Source organism: Podarcis erhardii (assembly GCF_964252035.2).
Source record: "Podarcis erhardii genome assembly, chromosome: 13".
NCBI classification, from domain to species: domain Eukaryota; kingdom Metazoa; phylum Chordata; class Lepidosauria; order Squamata; family Lacertidae; genus Podarcis; species Podarcis erhardii.
This window is the reverse complement of record NC_138502.1, coordinates 12,082,277-12,102,506: the sequence shown is the minus strand read 5'-3', so window position 1 is coordinate 12,102,506 and position 20,230 is coordinate 12,082,277. Positions and strand designations below refer to the sequence as shown.

General features: G+C 44.3%; 3 protein-coding genes across 3 annotated transcripts in view; 1 reads left to right on the top strand and 2 right to left on the bottom strand.

The window, feature by feature from the left end:
• LOC309326512 (C-type lectin BfL-2-like) overlaps window positions 1–20,230 on the top strand; it is a 79,513-nt gene that overhangs the window by 44,034 nt on the left and 15,249 nt on the right. The gene's annotated exons all lie outside the window — the stretch shown is intronic.
• LOC309327400 (C-type lectin BfL-2-like) lies at window positions 493–5,036 on the bottom strand. The gene is made up of 4 exons (XM_081836651.1): window positions 4,949–5,036; window positions 3,194–3,334; window positions 2,155–2,386; window positions 493–626 (listed from the first exon to the last, which is right to left on the bottom strand). Exons 1-4 carry the CDS (start codon window positions 4,967–4,969, stop codon window positions 559–561), a joined length of 462 nt encoding a protein of 153 aa, XP_081692777.1. The 5' UTR covers window positions 4,970–5,036; the 3' UTR covers window positions 493–558.
• LOC309327094 (regenerating islet-derived protein 4-like) lies at window positions 13,905–17,516 on the bottom strand. The gene is made up of 4 exons (XM_081836161.1): window positions 17,430–17,516; window positions 16,956–17,096; window positions 15,371–15,554; window positions 13,905–14,469 (listed from the first exon to the last, which is right to left on the bottom strand). The coding sequence occupies exons 1-4, from the start codon at window positions 17,448–17,450 to the stop codon at window positions 14,402–14,404; spliced, it is 414 nt and encodes a 137-aa protein (XP_081692287.1). The 5' UTR covers window positions 17,451–17,516; the 3' UTR covers window positions 13,905–14,401.

Here is a 20,230-nt window from a genome sequence, read left to right as displayed (position 1 = left end):
AGGGGTGGCCTGGGGACCTACACACGCAAATGGGGAACCCTGTCACCATTGCAATGAAATATGACCCCACCACAAATAAATTCACACTTACATCTTAAGGAAAGTTTTATTAGCATTTATCTTCTACACTTGCAGCTATTGAAGCACATGCAGAGCAAATATACTGTATGGATAACAAAGTTTGATTTCAAAGGGTACATCCATACTATGCCCTTACAAGGGCTGTGTTTCATGGCTATGGTTCCCCCCTCAAAGATTCTTGGGAATTGTAGTTTGGGGAAAATTTGGGAGTTTTTGGCAGTCCTTCTCACAGAACTACAGTTCCCAGGGTTCTCTGGAGACAGCATGGAAAGCTCTTTATATAACATAAAGTACGACTTTTCTGTTATGGGACAATGGCCTTGGGTTAAGCATGATCTGTGTCCATTGTTTGGAAGGCCTGGTCCTTTAATAAAAGAAAGCCCCCACGATGTCCTGGAGATCAGAGAAGATCCACTGAGGAGTCCCCTTCCTTTGCATCCCAAGTATCTCCTAAGCACAGTTGAATCCAGGCCCTTGCTACACTTCATGTTTGCAGATGTAAGCGTTCAGTTTGTGGCACTTTGCATCATTCCACTTGGTGAATTCTAAGAGCAAAAGAAAAGTCCAACAGTTGACAGATTCCTCTCCCTTGTGTGGATGATCTTGTACAAATCCACTACTAAGATACTAATATGGTGTCAATGACTAGTTACCCAAAAGCAGGAACACAACAGCGGCTCTCCCCTCCTGCATGTTACAGCAACTGATATTGAAAAGCATAGGTAAAAGGTAAGGGTAAAGGACCCCTGGATGATTAAGTCCAGTCAAAGGTGACTATAGGGTTGTGGCGCTCATTTCACTTTCAGGCCAAGGGATTTGGCGTTTGTCCACAGATGGCTTTCTGGGTCATGTGGCCAGCATGACTAAACAGCTTCTGGCACAATGGAACACCGTGACAGAAACCAGAGTGCATGGAAATACTGTTTACCTTCCCGCTGTAGCAATACCTATTTATCTACTTGCACTGGTGTGCTTTTGAACTGCTAGGTTGACAGAAGCTGGGACAGAGCAGTGGCAGCTCACTCTGTCATGGGGATTTGAACCACCAACCTTCCGATTGGCAAGCCCAAGAGTCTCAGTGGTTTAGACCACAGCACCACCCTATTGAAAAGCATACTGCTTGCCTAGCCATGGAGGAAGAGTACAGCCATTGTGGCTAGTAGCCACTGAAAACTTCATCCATGAATTTGTCAAGTCCTCTATTAAAGTCACCCCATTGACATCGGCCTATGACAAAGCAGGGTGCATCTGTCTCCCTCATTACTGACTTTCAGAAGGCATTTTAAAACACCCCTGTTTACCCAGGCGTTTGGTGACAGAAAGGTACTATTCCTTTCAAATGTGGAACCACTGGTTAAGGGACTTTTAAAAAACTGTTTTAGAAGGTTTTAAACTCTTTTTATAATACAGTGGTGCCTCGCAAGACGAAAATCCGTTCCGCAAGTCTCTTCGTCTAGCGGTTTTTTCGTCTTGCGAAGCAAGCCCATTGACGGATTAGTGGATTAGCGCTATTAGCGGCTTTTATCGGCTTAGCAGATAAGCAGATAAGCGGCTTAGCGGCTTAGAAAAGGGGGGAGGGGAAAAACCCGCAGGAACTCGCAAGACATTTTCGTCTTGCGAAGCAAGCCCATAGGAAATTCATTTTCCGAAGCGCCTCCAAAACGGAAAACCCTTTCGTCTAGCGGGTTTTCCATCTTGCGAGGCGTTCGTCTTGCGGGGCACCACTGTACTTAGAAATATTATTGATGTGTTTGCCACCCTGGGCTCCTTTGGGAAGCAGGGTGGGATATAAATTGAAACAAGAGGTAATAATGATGCTTTAATGTTGTTGTCATTCTTTACGTTTCTTAGTCATTTGTACAAACATCTCAAAAGAACTTACAAATCATAGCAAAAGACACAACATATAAAAAGCTAAATAATTGAAAGCAATGCGCAATTGGTGAAATACACAGGTAGAAGTATCCTATCATTGTAGACTATTGAATAGGCCCTTGATAACAACGTGTGAAGTTAATATAACTGAACAGGGAAGTCTTTGATTCTGGACGGTACTAAATCTTTTTTTTTTACCTGCACGTTCACTGCGAACTCTTTCTTCAGGATGGCATCTTCTTTCATGGGCACTTCCCATGGGGGCTCCTACTGCTATTTGCTCAGGTGCGCCATCACCAGGAACAACTTCCTCTCTCACAGAATGCCTCAGCTCAACACAATACTCGTCCTTCCCCAGGTTGTTGGGTGCCCCTGGCATCCATGCTTTGTAGTTGTAGGTAGACTCATCTGACCACCTCCATTTCCCACTCTGTAGAGTGACAAGAGAAAGTAACTAAGGGGAGGCACAACCCAGACAAGAATTTCAAAAAGAATGGGGGAAATGCAGAGAACAGTGCCCCAAAATATAAACCTGGAGTTCTTTCAATTAATTTCTACAGGAGACTTTGTGCTTTTTTAAGTCATAACTAGGTAAAATTGTAATAATCACATATAAAAGAAACAGTATACAAGAAGTAAATAAGGAGGCCATTTACAGGATAAAGGAAGTCTTTTATTTTTATGATTGTTTTCTTTATGTAAAGGGATAGGAGTTTAATTTTGATAATTAAATTGTCAATGGTGGTGTGTTTGTTTGTTTGTTTGTTTGTTTGTTTGTTTGTTTGTTTGTTTGTGTTGTTGTGGACTATGTTGTAAATAAATTATTAATATTTTTTTAAAAAAACAACAACATAAGTTTGGAGGTGAAGGGAAACTGGTTCTCCTATGACCTCAGTTCATGGGGCCTACATCCTGGAGCCTATCAAACCAGAAACAACCTATCAACCATTAAATAACAGTTGTGCACCATGGTAGTCTACATAGCACTGCAAAACTGGAGCACCTATTCCATAACTAGGATGTCTACAGCCCTAAATTGATTGGGCAGGCCTTACAAATCCACTACTAAAACCCAAGGCGACCTCTATGGCTGACAGGGAGCGGCCTCTGAAATTAACAGCTGAGAGGAAGACATTAGGGATGCAATGGCACTCCATGTGAACAACGTTTGTTAGAAGGTGCCTTTCCCATGGAGAACACTGGCAGAGCAGAAATGTAGCAGTTTCCAGATACTCACATGTCGGATGTCATGCAAACCAATCCAGACATTGCTGATGTCAGTCTGGTAAGCAGCGATGTGATTGGCTACCACGAGGGTCTCTGCGGGGGTAAGGAGGGAAGCAAGGTGGGCCCCACGCCTGTAACTCTGGCACTCAATCTAGACAAGGACAAGAACAAAGGCTGTTTTTTTCCACATTCCGCTACTCTTTCCTGAGACATCCTCTGGCATAAAGCAAGAAGAATTGCGACAAACAAGGAACTTTTCTTTTCTTTTTTGCAATTTTTTTTATTTGATTTTACAACACACAGCTATGATTAAAAGATTCCTCCCAATCTATGGACTTCCCACCTTCTCCTCCAAGGGTTCTGTTGTCATTTTTAGCTCCATTATCTCCATAGTACCCATTACATTACAAGTGTTATTGCAATCCTGCTAATGTTTTCATTAGTTTACAGTGGTCCCCAAGATAAATTATATTTTTTTCCATTTCCATTCCTTATTAAAGTTATGGTCTTCTTGGTTCCTGAGCATTCTGGTTAATTTTGCCATTTTGGCATAGTCCAACAGTTTAATTTGCCATTCTTCTCTCGTAGGGACTTTATCTTCTATCCATCTCTGGTCTAATAGGATCCGTGCTGCTGTCAGAACAAGGAACTTTTCAGGGTTGAGAACCTCAGGCCCAGAGTTTGAATGGGGACCCTTCAAACCTTTATCTGGCCCACAAAACTATTCCTAGGCATCATGCCCTCTTCCCAGGTGAGCACTCCTCATTGGCACTACTTCACACCCCAAGTGTTTTCTTCCTAGCTTGAATGCATCATTGAACTCTGATAATACCTCTTGCTTTCCTGGCTAGAGAAGGGTGTGTAGAAATACTACAAAGGTAAAATTCACTTTTGTCTCTGGCCCTGCCCATCACTGCCATGTGGCCCTCCGGGGGTTCCCAGGGTGGAATACAGCCCTCAGTCTGAAAAGGGTTCCTCACCCCAGCCTGAGGGAAAACCTTGACTCTTCCATGGCTTCACAAGATTGCCTCAAGAACAGTGTCAGGTCAGACACCTGCCAAGGGCCTAGATGTATGGAAGGGCTCATCGCCAAACCTCCCAAACCAACTGTGATAAAGATTCCAACACTGGGCACTGTGGGATCCACACATTGCATCAACCCACCACGATATGGACCCAAGCTTCAGCTCAACTCCCAGAATAATTGCGGCTGCCATCAGGAAAACACATCCGCAGGGAGGAGGGAGGTGATTTGAAAGACTGCCAGAGACAACAAGCAGCCATGCCACATAGGGGCTGTGATGTCAGGAGGATGGCAGAGGCAGCAGCACCCCGTTAAAACAAAACAAAGGGATAATACAGTGGTACCTCTGGTTACAAACTTAATTCGTTCCAGAGGTCTGTACTTAACCTGAAACCATTCATAAGCTGAGGTACCACTTTAGCTAATGGGGCCTCCCAATGCCGCTGCACCGCCGCCGCAAGATTTCTGTTCTCATCCTGAGGTAAAGTTCTTAACCCGAGGTACTACATCCGGGCTAGCGGATTCTGTAACCAGAAGTGTTTGTAACCCGAGGTGTTTGTAACCCGAGGTACCACTGTAATTCTTTCCTGTCTTTAGCTAGCTGTTTCCTGGCTGTCTCCTGGGATTCTTCCGGCTGCCATAAGGATGGAGAACCATGAAAAGCACCATTGAACCTCCTTTTGGACCTCCATATTTTGAGAGCCATTTACCTAACTTAGGCAAAACCAACTGGCCGCTTACCTCTGCCTCATGCCAGGTCATCTGAGTCTCAAAATAGCCATAGCAATTGCCCTGGTATTGCAGCCACTCTCTGGCACAGGTGTCAGCTTTCACTGCTCAGGAGAGAGACAAGAAAAACAGGAATGATTGTGAGGAGTGAGACAAGGACGGAGAGAAGTTTGCTTTCCAAACCACAGGCACACAACGCCCCTTGCTTCTTTAATTGGCACTAGGGGCACTGCTACGAGGGGTGACCCGGGGGGGAGAGAACAAAGGTATTTCACGGGGGGGGGGTATTTCCTGCAAACAGCAAGGACCCTGATACAATTCATACATCTTCTTTTTTGAAGAGGCCCAAGGAGAGTCTGACATCTTTTGGCTCTGAGGAAGTGTCCCATCACAAGAGAACTTCCACTCTGTTGGCAGGAGAAACTCACCTTCCACTAAGGGACTTGAAACCAGGAAGCTAGCCAGAACGACACTAAGATAAGCAACAGACTTCATTTCCTTTATCCACCTGTGAATATAGACATAGAGATGGCAGCAGCAGAGCAAAGACAAGGGTCAGCATCAAGGATTAGCATGGTAGGGCATTTGGAGTATAGGGCCTTATACCGAGTCACTACCTGGCTCAGTACGGGGAGGATATTAGCCATGCTTGCTGGGGCTGATGGAAGCTGTAGTCCAACAATATCTGGAGGGCCACAGCGTTTTCATTTGTAGTCTGAACTGGCTGACAGTAACTCTCCAGGGTTTCAGGCGGGTGATATTCCCAGATCTACCCAGAGATGCTGGGGATTGAACCAAACTGAAAATGCACCCTGGACTTGTTGCATTCAGGAGGTAGACCCACTGAAGGAAAGGAGACCATGGAAGGTGTCTTGCCCAAGGGCCCTGGGGCTGACACTGGCAGAAAAACCACGAAGCTGGATATCAGGGAGATGCTGACACCATGAGTATCCATAATCAAATTCAAACCTGCAGTGGGTATCTAATAACCTGGGGTTACTGGGTTCAGTTTCTAGGGTTGTAAGCTGTGAACCAGGCAAAAAGATACTGTTCAGTTAACCAAGGGGGAGAGACTTGACCGCTTAGCTGCTCACCTGAGTCCTTCTGCTGCTGAGCTTTATTCCTTGGGAGATATGCTGGGGCTGTCTGCTAAGTCTGTAGGTGCTTGGATGGTCTTCTGGCCATGCATGGCTTTAATATAGGGCTCAGGTGAACGTGATGAAATATTAAAAGGTAACAGCTTTAAGGAAATGTCTTGATACGCTATTGGCAACATTGCATAACAGGGGGCCCAGCCAGCAGAAAGGTGATTTTTATCACGATCCCATTCACAAATTATGGGTGATGGGCCAAAATATGCCCTCTAGTTGACTGTTCTTCCCCTAGGAATGGGGCTTCCCTTTTTCTGCCTCATTTCTGATGTAGAATTTCAGTGAGAATGGATTCGGCATGGCTTATTGTGTTAGAAGGCTGGGGATGGGAGCGGGCAGAGGTGTTTCTTCCTGCTGAAGTTTTCACCAGCAGTCTGCAGCCTCCCTAGGTGCCCACCATGGACACAATCTGTGCTGTGCAGGGGGCCGCTAGGGGTGCCTTGGAAGATGGCCAACAATAACATCTACCCGGCTCGCACGAGGTAATTAGAGGCTGATTATAGGTTGACCTTTTCACTAGAAAGGGGAAGAATTGGTATTCCATGGAGTGCAAATCTGTAGACTTCTGCTTTCAAATAAGGCTGCCCAGCAGCACTATAAATGAACTGGGAAATGACAATGGGAACTAGTGCTGACTCAATCACTTGCTGTTTCTGGGTGTCATGTGGGGCCATAGAACAGATTCTGACTTTAACCAAATCCTGCAAGCAATTATTCCTTGTACTCTCAACAGACTACAATTCCCACGATGATTTGGCAGATATTATGATTGCGAGGGTGATATGAAATGGATATCCATTTGTGCTGCAGACATGCTCGTCCTCTCAGCCCAAATTGTCCCCCAATATGGTGTGAAGATAAATTAACCCCATGTGCAAATTGAACAGATTCCTGAAAAAAGAGAAGGATGCAAATTTATCTCTCCCTTCAAATTCTGCCACATGATTCTCATATATATATATATATATATATATATAATTTTTATCAAATTTTCTGTTTTACAATTTAAAATATTCATTTAAACAACCTTAAAATATCAATGATGTCCCTTCTTCGCTTTCCATGGTTCATTTCGCAAAACATAAATCCCAGCATATTATATATGAACTAAACCATTCAGTATCCCATTATTACTTCCATCGAAACTTATTTATACTGTTGAATTTATCTTCATGCTTCCAGCATTTTCAAGTGTACACAATTTCCCCCCATATATTCAATAAACATTTTCCAATCTTCTTCAATGTTCTTCTTGTTCTCCTATTGTACTGTATAAGCTAAATCTGCAAGCTGCGCATAGTCCATCAGCTTAAGTTGTCATTCTTCTTTGATTGGGACCTCGCTCAATTTCCATTTTGGGGCTAACAAAACACGGGCCATTGTAGTGGCATAAATAAATAATCTTTTTTGACACCTCGGAATTTCCATCTGAATTATCCCCAGCAAAAAGACTCTGGGTTTTTTTTTGGGGGGGGGGCTACTTTTAAGCATTTTTTTCAATTCATTATGAATTCTTTCCCAATACTCTTCTACCCTTTTACAGGTCCACCACATAGGAAAGAACATACCCACAGCCTCATTGCATCTCCAGCACTTATAAGATTCAGTCTTATACATCTTAGCAAGTCTACTTGGAGTTTTCCATTTTGGGGCTAACAAAGCACAGGCCGTTGTAGTGGCATACACAAATAACCTTTTAAATAAATAACCTGCCACATGATTCTCCACCCCTCTACTTCCTCAATAATCAGTCAGCGTTCCTTGACCACTGAGCATACTCTGTCTTCAATGGGATGTTTTGGGGGATTTCCCTTCCGTAGGGATATTTTCCTTTTAAAATAATGTCAGTCTTGGGGTTTCCCTGAGCCAGTTAATACTTCCCTCTTGTGCATAGATGGTGCCATAATGATCAGCACTCACACAACTGAGGTTGCTATTAGCACTGGGAGTGGCATGCCCCAAATTAACCCAGTGACAACTGGATCTGGGTTTTCATTGGGTCACTTTCTCAGTCTGGGGTTGCGCTCTTGTAAAAAGGTAAAGGTAAAAGACCCCTGACAGTTAAGTCCAGTTGCGAACGACTCTGGGGTCATCTCGCTTTACTGACCGAAGGAGCCGATGTTTGTCCACAGACAGTTTTCCAGGTCATGTGGCCAGCATGACTAAGCCGCTTCTGGTGAAACCAGAGCAGTGCACGGACACGCCATTTACTTACCTGCCGGAGCGGTATCTATTTATCTCCTTGCACTTTGACGTGCTTTCAAACTGCTAGGTGGGCAGAAGCTGGGGCCGAGCAACGGGAGCTCACCTCGCCGTGGGGATTCGAATCGCCGACCTTCCGATCGGCAAGCCCTAGGCTCTGTGTTTTAGACCACAGTGCCACCTATGTCCCACACTCTTGTACTTGGTGACTATTTGCTAACAGGGGCAAAGGGCGTGTGTGAATCAACAAGGTAGAGTGTCCAAATGGACAAATGTCATGGCTGCACTCGTGTGCACACTCACACTCACTCTACAAAAGCCCGTGGTAAAATACAAATCTTATTTGTTTTAGTTCAATTCTTTCACCTGTAGCCTGAATCAAGATCATGGGTTTTCATTCCACTGAAGGTGTTAATTGGCTTACCAATGTCAGGATGTTTGTGTTATCATCAACACTGCTTTGTACTTATATATATACGGTATATATAAATGTAATTGTCACAGTTGGTGTTTTTGCTACTGTCTGAACACAGCCTTGAAGGTAAGAACAAAATCAGTACACAGTACACAAATAAAAGCAAAAGTAACTTGGTTTTTGCCAACCAGGCCAAAGGCGCTCAGCTGTTAAGCTGTTGGACGACTAAAATATGCAAATATTGTTCTTGACATGAAATACCCTCCCCCTCCCCATTAGATCTCCCTTTCAAGGAAACCCTCAGGGCTTGGGGGACTCCACAGAAGCCTCCTAAAAGAGCAAAGTTTCATAAATCACCCCTCAGGGCTTGTTATTGTTAGTCAGTGGCGGTTTTCACCAATCAGATCCAGAGACCACAAACAATGGGGCAAACCAGGAGTCAGGGACTGAGAAGTCAGTCAGAACTGAAGGCAAATGAGGAGGCAAGATTGAGGAGCATGAACAAGAAGGCCTCTTGCAGTAGTTTATGTCCAAGAGGACCCAGTGGCCAGCTTGGGTCAAAGCAATGGATCAGCCAGAGATGGATCTATGGGCGAGCACGTCAAACTCACAGGAGCCTTTTATTAAACACATACACACATATTCTACATTGCACCAGCAATTCTCTCAAGACTCACCATCTGTGACTTCATTACAGGGCCAATCCTACCATTAGGCACAGCAAGGCAGCTGCCTTAGGCAGTGAATACTGAGAGGTGTGCGTTGCAGCAAAATACTGCAGGGCAGAACCATGTGCACGACCTACTTTTGACAAGGGAAGGGACCCTCAGGCCTGGGGCTCAGTGCAGCCCTTCAATCCTCTCTCTCTGGGTCTCGGGGTTTTCCCTAGGCTACATCCTTTCTCTGGTCGCAACCTCTCTTCCCGGGCCACCCCCCCACAAGCCCCCATGTGTGTTTTCGTCTGGGTGGAATATCTCCTTGAACTCTAATAATGTTGCCTGAAATCCAGTAATAGCAAGGGGTGTGTGGAGAAGCTACTACTGCACAAGGATAAAATATACATGTTCTGCTCTGGAATACACAAGACGAAATGGTTAAATCGGCTATGATAAAGTGGGCGCAGGACATTGGGCATAACATTATGTTTGAGGATTGGGAAAGGTTGTGGACCACTGGGCTGAACTTCACCGCATGTAATGCTCTGAAGGAAAATGTAATGAAAATGATATATAGATGGTACATGACCCCAGTTAAACTTGCCAAAATATACCATTCGTCTGATAATAAATGTTGGAAATGTAAAGAAAATGAAGGAACATTCTTTCACCTCTGGTGGACATGCCCTAAGGTGAAGGCCTTCTGGGAAATGATATATAATGAGCTGAAAAAGGTATTTAAGTATACCTTTACTAAGAAACCAGAGGCCTTCCTTCTGGGTATTGTCGGCCAGAAGGTGCTAAAGAAGGACCGAACATTCTTTATGTATGCAACAACGGCAGCAAGGATACTCATCGCAAAAAACTGGAAAACTCAAGATCTACCCACACTGGAAGAGTGGCAGATGCAGCTGATGGACTATATGCAACTGGCCGAGATGACTGGCAGAATCCGAGACCTGGGAGAAGAGAAGATTGAGGAAGACTGGAAGAAATTTAAGATGTATCTACAAAAACATTGTAATTTGGTTGAATGTTAAGAAGGGTGCTAGATTATAAAAAATTGGCCACCACTAAATTAGATTTAAATTTGATGATAAGTGAGACTAAAGAAAATATAAAAATTTTTGGAAGAATTGCTAGATTATATTTGAATGAGTGGACACGAGATTGTAAACAAGTTGATAATTTGTTTGGAAAAATCTTTTAACGATGTAAATGGGAGCGGGAGATGCGAGGGAGTCCAAAGAAGTGATGAAACTATGTTTGTGACAGAAGTAAGATTGTTTATTATTTGTGCATTCATATTCAAAAACTTTAATAAATATTTATAATATATATATATATATATATATATATATATACATGTTCTGCTCTGTTCATTTATATTCAGAACCCCACCACCACCACTACAGTGGTACCTCAGGTTAAGAATTTAATTCATTCTGGAGGTCTGTTCTTAACCTGAAACTGTTCTTAACCTGAAGCACCACTTTAGCTAATGGGGCCTCCTGCTGCTGCCGTGCCGCCGGAACACGATTTCTGTTCTCATCCTGAAGCAAAGTTCTTAACCTGAGGTACTATTTCTGGATTAACGGAGTCTGTAACCTGAAGCATCTGTAACCCAAGGTACCACTGTACAGGCATTTGACACTCCACCCCCAACTTGTTTATGACCTATAAACCGGAAAAGGTTTCCCAACCCTACCCTATGCAGAGATGTGAAGGCTCTAGGTGGGGGCATAATCATATTCCCTATTGTTATTTTTTCCAAATTCTCCCCCCCCCCAAAGAAAAAAACGAATGCGGGAGGGGTTGTGGAATACATTATTTTAGAATGATGTATAAAATGTTTAAAACAAGGTGTGCATATATTTACTCCCCACGAATGATTTCGAAAAACTATGTAATAAGAAGACTTTTATGTAAGACAGTGCACAGCATCAGATACAATGAGGAGATGCAAGTCCTGCGTGGTAATTTGAGACTACAACTCTGAAATGGAAGAGCAAGGTGCATTTATGCCTCTAGGGGGCACTGCCATTGTCAACAAGAATATTTTGATGCCTTCCTTCACTTGTGAAAGGGTAGAAATGCTTATTTAAATCCAGCCAAGCCTTGCATTTTTAGAAATCTGTGGTAACTATGAAAGCAAATGTGAAGACGCAAAAGGAGATATTGAAACTGACAGCGATAGCTCAAAAAGTGATACGGATGTATATGACCAATATAGCTCCCATCAGCTATCTCGCCTTAGTTTGGCTTAGCTAGCATGGTGTAGTGCAGCAGATCTGGCTTATAATTGCTTGTTTCCTGTAATTAATTCCAGTTCTGCTACTCGCAGGCATGAGCAAAGAGATGAAGGACACTGACACACCCACTCTGTCCCAGATCACTAGAACCCTTAGACTAGGTGGGGCTATACTTTGCCCTCCAGGTGTGGCTGGACTACAGTTCCCATCACTCCTGGCCATTGGCTTTGATGGCTGGAGCTGGTGGGAGTTGGGAGTTCAGTGACATGGAGGACCATCAGTTAGCCATGCCTTCTGCTAGGAATTCAAGGAGAATTGATCCACCCCAACACACTCACTGTGTGCTGGCCTTCTACTTACAAGAATAATACAGGAGACCCTGCAAAACTATTGTCTTTCCTACTGGATTAGATAGACCACTGGTCTCACTCAGTCAGCTCCCATATGATTCCTCCCAGAGCACTCCGAAATGGAGCAGTCCATTATAACCATTGCACAATTCTACCATCTCATTCTGTTGCCTGTGCAGACCAAGCCTTTATTCAGCCACCCCTCCAGCCTCTGAGATTTTGGGACAATGCCGTGCACAAGAAGCTGGTGTAAAGCAAACCATTGTGAATGAAGCTGGCATAAAGTTACACCAGATAGAGATGCTGTTTGGCAGTGGGCCTGCTGCTGCTGCTGCTGCTCTGCCCAAGCCTGGCAGAGGGAAAACAAGCCTTTAAAAATAATCATAGAATTGTAGAGTTGGAAGGGACTATGAGGGTCATCTAGTCCAACCCCCTGCAATGGAGGACTCTTTTGCTCGAATCCATGACCCTGAGATTAAGAGTCTCATGCTCTTCCGACTGACCTTTCCCAGCACAGATAGGTAGCCGTGTTGGTCTGCCATAGTCAAAACAAAATAAAAAAATTCCTTCCAGTAGCACCTTAAAGACCAACTAAGTTAGTTCTTGGTATGAGCTTTCGTGTGCATGCACACTTCTTCAGATACACATGCGTGTATCTGATGCGTGTATCTGAAGAAGTGTGCATGCACACGAAAGCTCATACCAAGAACTAACTTAGTTGGTCTTTAAGGTGCTACTGGAAGGAATTTTTTTATTTTGTCTTTCCCAGCAGTTTCATGTTTTATGCTGTCAGGTCACATGACCATGGTGAACTGGCTTAGAATCCATCCTAAGTCTCCACTCTCTGGTCTCACGCATCACAAAACCCCAAAACACCACAAGGGTGGGCGCTTATACCAGCTTCAACTCAGATAGCTTCAGCTCAGCTGACTGAGCCCAAAATCAGGAAGGGTGAGCAAGTTACACTGGCATATCTTTGGCTGGTTAGGGGTTGGGTACTTAATGCTCACTGAGCCCATCACTCAGTTGAGCTGGAAACCTGTTGCAACCTAAACTACTCATCCTAGCAGAACTTGCCCTAGGATTGACTCCTTCTCCATTTTTTCCCCTCACAAACTTTCATTTCTGTCTGCACAACTTTATGAAGCACTCTGCAGCCTAATAAGAACTCTAGACCAAGGGTCAGCAAACTTTTTCAGCAGGGAGCCGGTCCACTGTCCCTCAGACCTTGTGGGGGGGCGGACTATATTTTGGAAAAAAAAATCTGAACGAATTCCTATGCTTCACAAATAACCCAGAGATGCATTTTAAATAAAAGGACACATTCTACTCATGTAAAAACACGCTGATTCCCAGACCGTCCGTGGGCCGGATTTAGAAGGCGATTGGGCCAGATGCAGCCCCCGGGCCTTAGTTTGCCTACCCATGCTCTAGACTATCAGTATTTTGTGGGAGAGATTCAAGCACATACTAGAACTTTAGGTTTGCATGATGAAAATGGAATGTGCCACTCTGTCACCTTTGCATAACAAATCCACTTTTTAAAAAACTGACTATCTGCAGAAATATTTTTTGAAAGTGAAAGTGACAGGGAAATGTACTGAAAGGTGTTGGACGGACGAATTACTAATGGGCAGACATGTGAGCAAATGATGATGAATGTTCATTGTCCTATAGCTGCCCTGTAAACAAATCAGACTGAATGCTCAAGAAAGGCCAGACATAATCTAACCACCGCAGAAACTTTCTGCAAACAAATCAGGATGAGTGTGGAATAAAGAGGCCATATGGAGGATCCCTATGTACAAGACACTTGATTTAAAACAAACAACAAAGGGGAACTGGGATTCCCCAAAGCAGAAATCTAGACCCAAGGTGTTGGAATTTGTCGCCAGCTGAAAGGGAAGAAAATATTAAAAGAAATCACTCACCAGAAAATTCATACACTTAAGGAAGATTTAATTAGCATTTGTTTGTGCTGTAGCCACTGAAGGGTGTGCAGGCAAAACATATGGATAACTAAGGTTTAACTTCAGAGGGCATGTCTGCATTATGGACTTAAACAGGTTTTATACCACTTTAACTGTCATGGCTCTCCCCCAAAGAATATTGGGAACTCTAGTTTTATGCTGTTTTATGTTTAATAGGATGCTTTCTATTAAGGATCCCTTTCACAGAACTATAGTTCCCAGGGTTTCCCAGGAGAGAGAGAATGACTTAAACCAATTAAAGTTTCTAATGCAGATAAATGCCCAGAGACTGTTTTGAAAAGGAACAGTATCATTTGGGTTTAGAAGATTCTGTGTAGGTTGTCCCAGAAGACCTTCTCCTTTGCAAAGGCAAGTCTTCAAGATGTACGGGAATTGCAGAAGGTCCATCGGGAGTCCCATTCATCTGAGTTCCTTCCATCTTGAAGTGACGGCTGAGCCAATGCCCTCTCTACAGTTCATGCTTGCAGATGTAGGTATTCTGTTTGTGGCATGCCGCATCATTCCATTTTGAGAAATCTAGAGGGAGAACCAGTCACCTGTTATGCGATGGCACAACAGTCAACAGCTTTGGGTCCCAATACTTTTGGGACATGAGAGACAGTATGCCAGTTGTTGGGAAACACAAGTGGGGAGAGTGCTGTTGTACTTGGGTCCTACATACGGGCTTCCCATAGGCATTTGTTTGGCCACTTTGAGGGCAGGATGTTGGACTATGATGGTCCTTAGGCCTGATCCAGCAGGGCTCTTCTTATGACCCAACTAAGGATCAAGGCAGGAATATTCAAAAACAGACAAGAGGTCCATAGGTAGCATTACCTCCCACTCTGAAGTATAAAATTATTCTGCTACCGAAATCCAGTCAGTGGGGTTTTTCCACCTGGGAATCACACTTTTTCTCTACATAGAGGTGAAGTGGTACTAAATGGAGAAAAGATGGGGGTCCTATCCTGTCTTGACCACAAGTGAGGGCTCATGTGTTAAGAAGAGACAATGGTGTTTCCTGCTTGGCAGGGGGTTGGACTCGATGGCCCTTGTGGTCTCTTCCAACTCTATGATTCTATGATTCTATGAGAAGCCTACTCAGTTAGTGGCAAGTAGGGTCAGGCTGAAGTTTCACGACCTTGGATAGCTCCAAGCATACAGCTCCTCAACTGAGGATTCACAGCCTATGGAAGACACTCCAGAGTGGCCTAATTGGTTGGGTAATATGTAGAATCAAGCTGGCATTTCAGAACCTTGGATAGCTCCAAGAAGACAACTTGCTCCAATGGCATCAGGAACTCAGCTGAGGCTTTTTATCTCTCCTGGACCTAGTTACCCCTCTCAGGTTCACCTCTGTATCACAGTGTAGGAGATACTGAGATGCTTTTGAACAGACAGCCTCCCTCCTGGATAGCAGCTCCCAAAAACTGTTCACCTGAACGTTTAATGATGACTCTTTCTTCCCGTTGTTGAGGTGAGTCAGCATCAGGAACAGCTGCCCCACTCACGGAACGTAGCAGCTCCACGCAATATTTATTTCCTCCCCGTTTGTTGGGTGCCCCCAGCATCCATGCTTTATAGTTGTAGGTAGACTCATCTGACCACCTCCACTTGCCGTTCTGGAAGGCGAAGAGAGAAAGGAACATGGAGATAAGTGTGGAGGTGAAGCAAAAGCCTCAGTTCAGGATCTGGTGCAAGGCCAGTCCACCCAATGGGCAAAGTGAGGTGGCCACCTCAAGCAGCAGATTGTGAATGTTGTGAAGGACATCAAACTGGGAAAGGGCCATAATCCAATGGTAGAGCACCTGATCTGCATTCCAGGATCAATCCCCAGAATCTCTAGGTAGGGCTGGGAATGCACCTTGCCTGAAACCCTGGAAAGCTGCTGCCATTCAGTGTAATAATAATAATAATAATAATAATAATAATAATAATTTATTATTTGTACCCCGCCCATCTGGCTGGGTTTCCCCAGCCACTCTGGGTGGCTGCCACAGAGACCAAAAATACACTAAAATGTCACCCATTAAAAACTTCCCTGAAGTAGTGTAGATATTATTGAGCTAGATAGTCCAGTGTCCTGACTCAGTATAAGGCAGTTTCCTATGTTCCAAGTTGTTATTTAATTTATAATTACTCTATTGCTACCCCAAGGGGGAAACACATTTGGATTTTGAAACTCAGGTGCCAAAAATAACTTGGCCAGCCCTACCTTGACTTGGGTAGCAAAATGTCTTCCCCAAACCTAGATCTACTGGTTCCCTATTGTCTCTGGAATAAATTCCATCCTAGAAGGGTCACACCCACCATCTATCACACAGTGGTCCAAGAACCTCACCCCCTTTAATACATTTGAACATGTTTCCTATGAATGTCAGTCTTATGTGGATGCCTGTTTGGGCACCTGGATGGCTTATACTGACACATATGTTTAATTTAATGCTGGTTTGCCAGGCACAATCCTTACCTAATTTTAGGTGCCAGGCAAAAGCTTTCCTTTCTGTCCAGGCTTTTTGGCCTTTAATTGGAAGGGTTTTAAAGTATTTGTGGCCTCTTTTAACGGGACAGGATCTGCATGACCTGTTAATTATGTAAATGGGTTTTTTTAAAGATTTTTATTGATTATGTTTATTGCAATTGCTTTTAGTATTTATGTTGCATCCATAAGTCTCTTTGAGTCATTTCCATGAATAAAGCAATACATGACGTTATTATTTTATTATTATTATTATTATTATTATTATTATTATTATTATTCTGATGGAATTTGCAGGAGTGTCTCTCATTCCCTTTCCCTCCTTTGTTTGCTTTTCTTTCTTTCTTATTTGCTAATTTGTTTTGTAAAAAAAGTAATTTAAAAAACAAAAAAGAATGGATATTGAGGCTCACATGAGCCCAAATCTGTGTCACATAATAGACTGCACAGTGATTCCCGAAATGTGCCCTGCTGTATACAAGGGCATATGTTTTCTCTTGGGAACACTGTCCGAGGAAAAGCACAGAGGGGTGTAGATACATACATGTCGGATATCATGCAGTCCAATCCACACATTGCTGGGTTCCGTCTGGTAAGCGAAGATGTGATCAGCCACCACGAGAGACTCTGCAACAGTGAGGATAGAGGCAAGGTGTGCCCCACGGTGGTAACTCTGGCATTCAATCTGGGCAAAGAGGAAACGTAGGAAAGGCTTTTAATGCCACTGTTCTCCTCCAACGTCATAAGAAGGAGGATGGTGCTTAGTGCCTCCTCCTAGACTGGCTATATGTAGGGAGCTGGGTAAGCAAGTGGGGCTGGTTGTGGGCAGACTGAGCTTGGTGGAGCAATGCCCCATTTCTCCAAATGGAACAGCCTCCACTGCCTTCAGGTCACCCAACCTGACAGGATGGAAAGGAGGAGAGTTAGAAAGTGGGGAAGCATCAAACTTATTGGAACATCTTACTCAAGAGTGGCCTCGGTGACAAATACCCAAGGCTTCATGCCCCCTGTTTCTTACCTCAGCTTCTTCCCAGGTCATCTTAGCTTCAAAATAGCCATAGCAGTTGCCCTGGTATTGCAGCCACTCCCTGGCACAAGTGTCAGCCTTAACTGCTCAGCAGAGAGAGAGATAAACCGAAAGGAAGGGGAGTGAGACTGGGATTATTATTATTATTATTATTATTATTATTATTATTACATCCTTTTTCTTCAATAAGTATGCATGGTTCCTTCCCTCCCCCACTTCATCCTCACAAGAACCCCATGAGGTGGGTTAGGCTGAGAAATAGTGCCAGGCCCAAGATCACCGTGTAGTGTAGGTGGGTTCACATGAGGCAAGACACAGTGATAACAGCAAGAACCTTTATTGAACTAACAGAACTAGACAACAGGGGCAAAGCAACTGCTTATATACATTTCTGAAGGCCTGGGCCACTCCCACTCCCAACGTGATTGGCTGTCCAAACTTCCAAGCTGCGAATCATAACCCAGAGTTTAAGGGCCAATGGCAGAGGCACAAATCCTGAAATATTCTGTGACTGGATATCATGTATCGAATCAGAACACAGGGGCACAGAATCCTTAGTCCAGGCTCAAGCTCAGGCAAACACAGACCACTGACATCATGCACCCAGTGAGCTTCTTGGCTAAGTGGCGATTTGAAGACTGATCTCCAGAGTTTGGGAGCTGAATTTGGCCAGTGGGCTGGTCCTGACCTTTCTTAATCCCCGTTGTGCCATTTTGGCAGGTGGGTGAGACCATCGACTTGTCCGTCACCTTACCCCACCATGACATCAAATGAAGCACACACAGTCTGATGTCAAACTAAGGCACAGGGTTCTACAGCCACTATCAATCAGCTGACTGCTAACACTTGGAAATCCCATGAACTTGTCCAGCCCCCTTTTGGAGCCGTCTAGGTTGGTAGTCTTCTCTGCCTGTTGTGGGAGAGAGTTCCATAGTTTAACTATGCCCTCTCCTGAATCTTCCAACATTCAGCTGTGGTGGATATCATTTCATGCTGTGCCTTCTAGATTGTAAACCAGGAAAAGGTTTTAAAACAGGTCTTTAAGCTGTTAGGGGAATTGGGGCTTTGGGGCTAAGGACCAGGGTAAAAATGCTTTTATATAGATGAAATATGCTTTAACTCTGGAAAAATTCTGCAGCTAAAGAACTGCCTCTATGCCTGCTCCATTAGCGCTGAAGAATGCAGGAGAGACTTACCTCGCACAAGGGCGCTTGAAACCAGGAAACTGGCCAGGAAGACACGTAGATAAGTGAGAGACCCCATTTTTTCTTGGTTCACCTGAAATTGCATAAGGAAATAGGACCAGAAGAACATAAGAATCCCCAGACTGGAGCATCCTTGGGCAAATTCAGATCTGCAGCGTGTACTTTCCAACTGTGGATCCCATTGGTTATTTGCCAGAACAGGTCTTCAATATTTAGACCAAACCAACAGTCTCATGTTCACTGCAGATTGCAGGTGGCAATGTTGCACATCTCTGCTGCTTTCTGTGCCTGAGACCAGACAGTCGCAGGCAAATTCAGTAAGCTATCATAGGAACCTCAGAAGTTGCGCTATACTGAGTCAGACCATTGGTCCACTGAGCTCAGTATTGTACCTGCTGACTAGAAAGAAATCTCCAGGATTTCAAACAGGTTCCTTTCCCATGCCTACCTGCAGCTGCCAAGAACTGAACCCAGATGAAAGACCACCTTCTGCATGCAAAGCAGATGCTCTACTGGTGAAGCCCCAGAGCCTCCTTAGGGGAAGCATCATAGCTCCGTTGCAGAGTATCTCTTTGCATGCAAAAAGGCCAAGGTTGAATTTCCAGCATCTCCAGGAGAGGCTGGAAGAGAACCCTGTCTGAAACCTGGAGAGCTTCTGCCAGTCAGTGTGGAGAATACTGAGCTAGATGGTCCAGTCATGTGACTCAGTATAAGGCTTCTGCATGCATTCCTAGTTGCTCCTATAATATGGAATCAAACCAATCATTTGTCCAACCCGACACAGCAGGCAGGCCCAATTTATGCCCATTTTACAGATGGCCAACAGACAGTGACGTGTCTATGGTTGAAACCACAGTGGCTTGGTCTGGAATTCAGATTTCCATCATTTGAATCCTCCTTGTATCTTAACCAAAGTGTATTATTCTTGCTATAAGTGGCATCTGCAACAAGACCCGGATCCTGCAGCCCTCATCTGAGGCCCTTCTTTGTGTGCCTCCTCCATAAGAGGTCTGGAGGTTGACAACACAAGAAGCATAGCATCGAAAAACAGCATTGATGACACAGAAAAATCAGGGAAGCTCAACTGCTCACCTGGACCTTTCGACTGATTCTCTTCTGAAGGTAGATGCGTATAGCTTACCTGCTGAGTCTTCCTCAAGTCTTCCTCCTCCACAGAAAGATGTTATATAGGACTCGTCTTGACATGATGAAAGACCACAGGCAGCAGGTTAAGGAAATGACTTGATGTGCTACTGTTACACAAGAGATGGCCAGGCCAAGAGATTTTTATCTGAGGCCAAAACGTGTGGACCTCTGTCACAAATGACTCACTGGGGTTGTATGGAACATTGGGCCAGTGGCTCATCCAGTCTAGTAGCATCCTGTTCTCACAGCAGCCAATCAGATGCCTATAGGAAGTCTGCAAACAGGACTTTGTGCTCAAGCACACTATCCCTTCCTGAAGTTTCCAGCAGCTGGCATTCAGAGGCATATTACCTCCAGTGGAATGGAGGCAGAACATAGTCATCAGGGCTGGTTGCCACCGATAGCCGTATCCTCTATGAATTTGCCCAATGGTCTTTGTAA

Coding starts and splice junctions, on each gene's coding strand:
- LOC309327400 (XM_081836651.1), bottom strand. CDS start 4,969: ATGACCTGGCATGAGGCAGAG. Junction 3,335..4,948: donor TGACCTGGCATGAGGCAGAG/GTAAGCGGCCAG, acceptor GTCCTTGTCTAG/ATTGAGTGCCAGAGTTACAG. Junction 627..2,154: donor AGTTCGCAGTGAACGTGCAG/GTAAAAAAAAAA, acceptor TTTTGCTCTTAG/AATTCACCAAGTGGAATGAT.
- LOC309327094 (XM_081836161.1), bottom strand. CDS start 17,450: ATGACCTGGGAAGAAGCTGAG. Junction 15,555..16,955: donor GACTGCATGATATCCGACAT/GTATGTATCTAC, acceptor TTCGCCTTCCAG/AACGGCAAGTGGAGGTGGTC. Junction 14,470..15,370: donor AGTCATCATTAAACGTTCAG/GTGAACAGTTTT, acceptor TTCTCCCTCTAG/ATTTCTCAAAATGGAATGAT.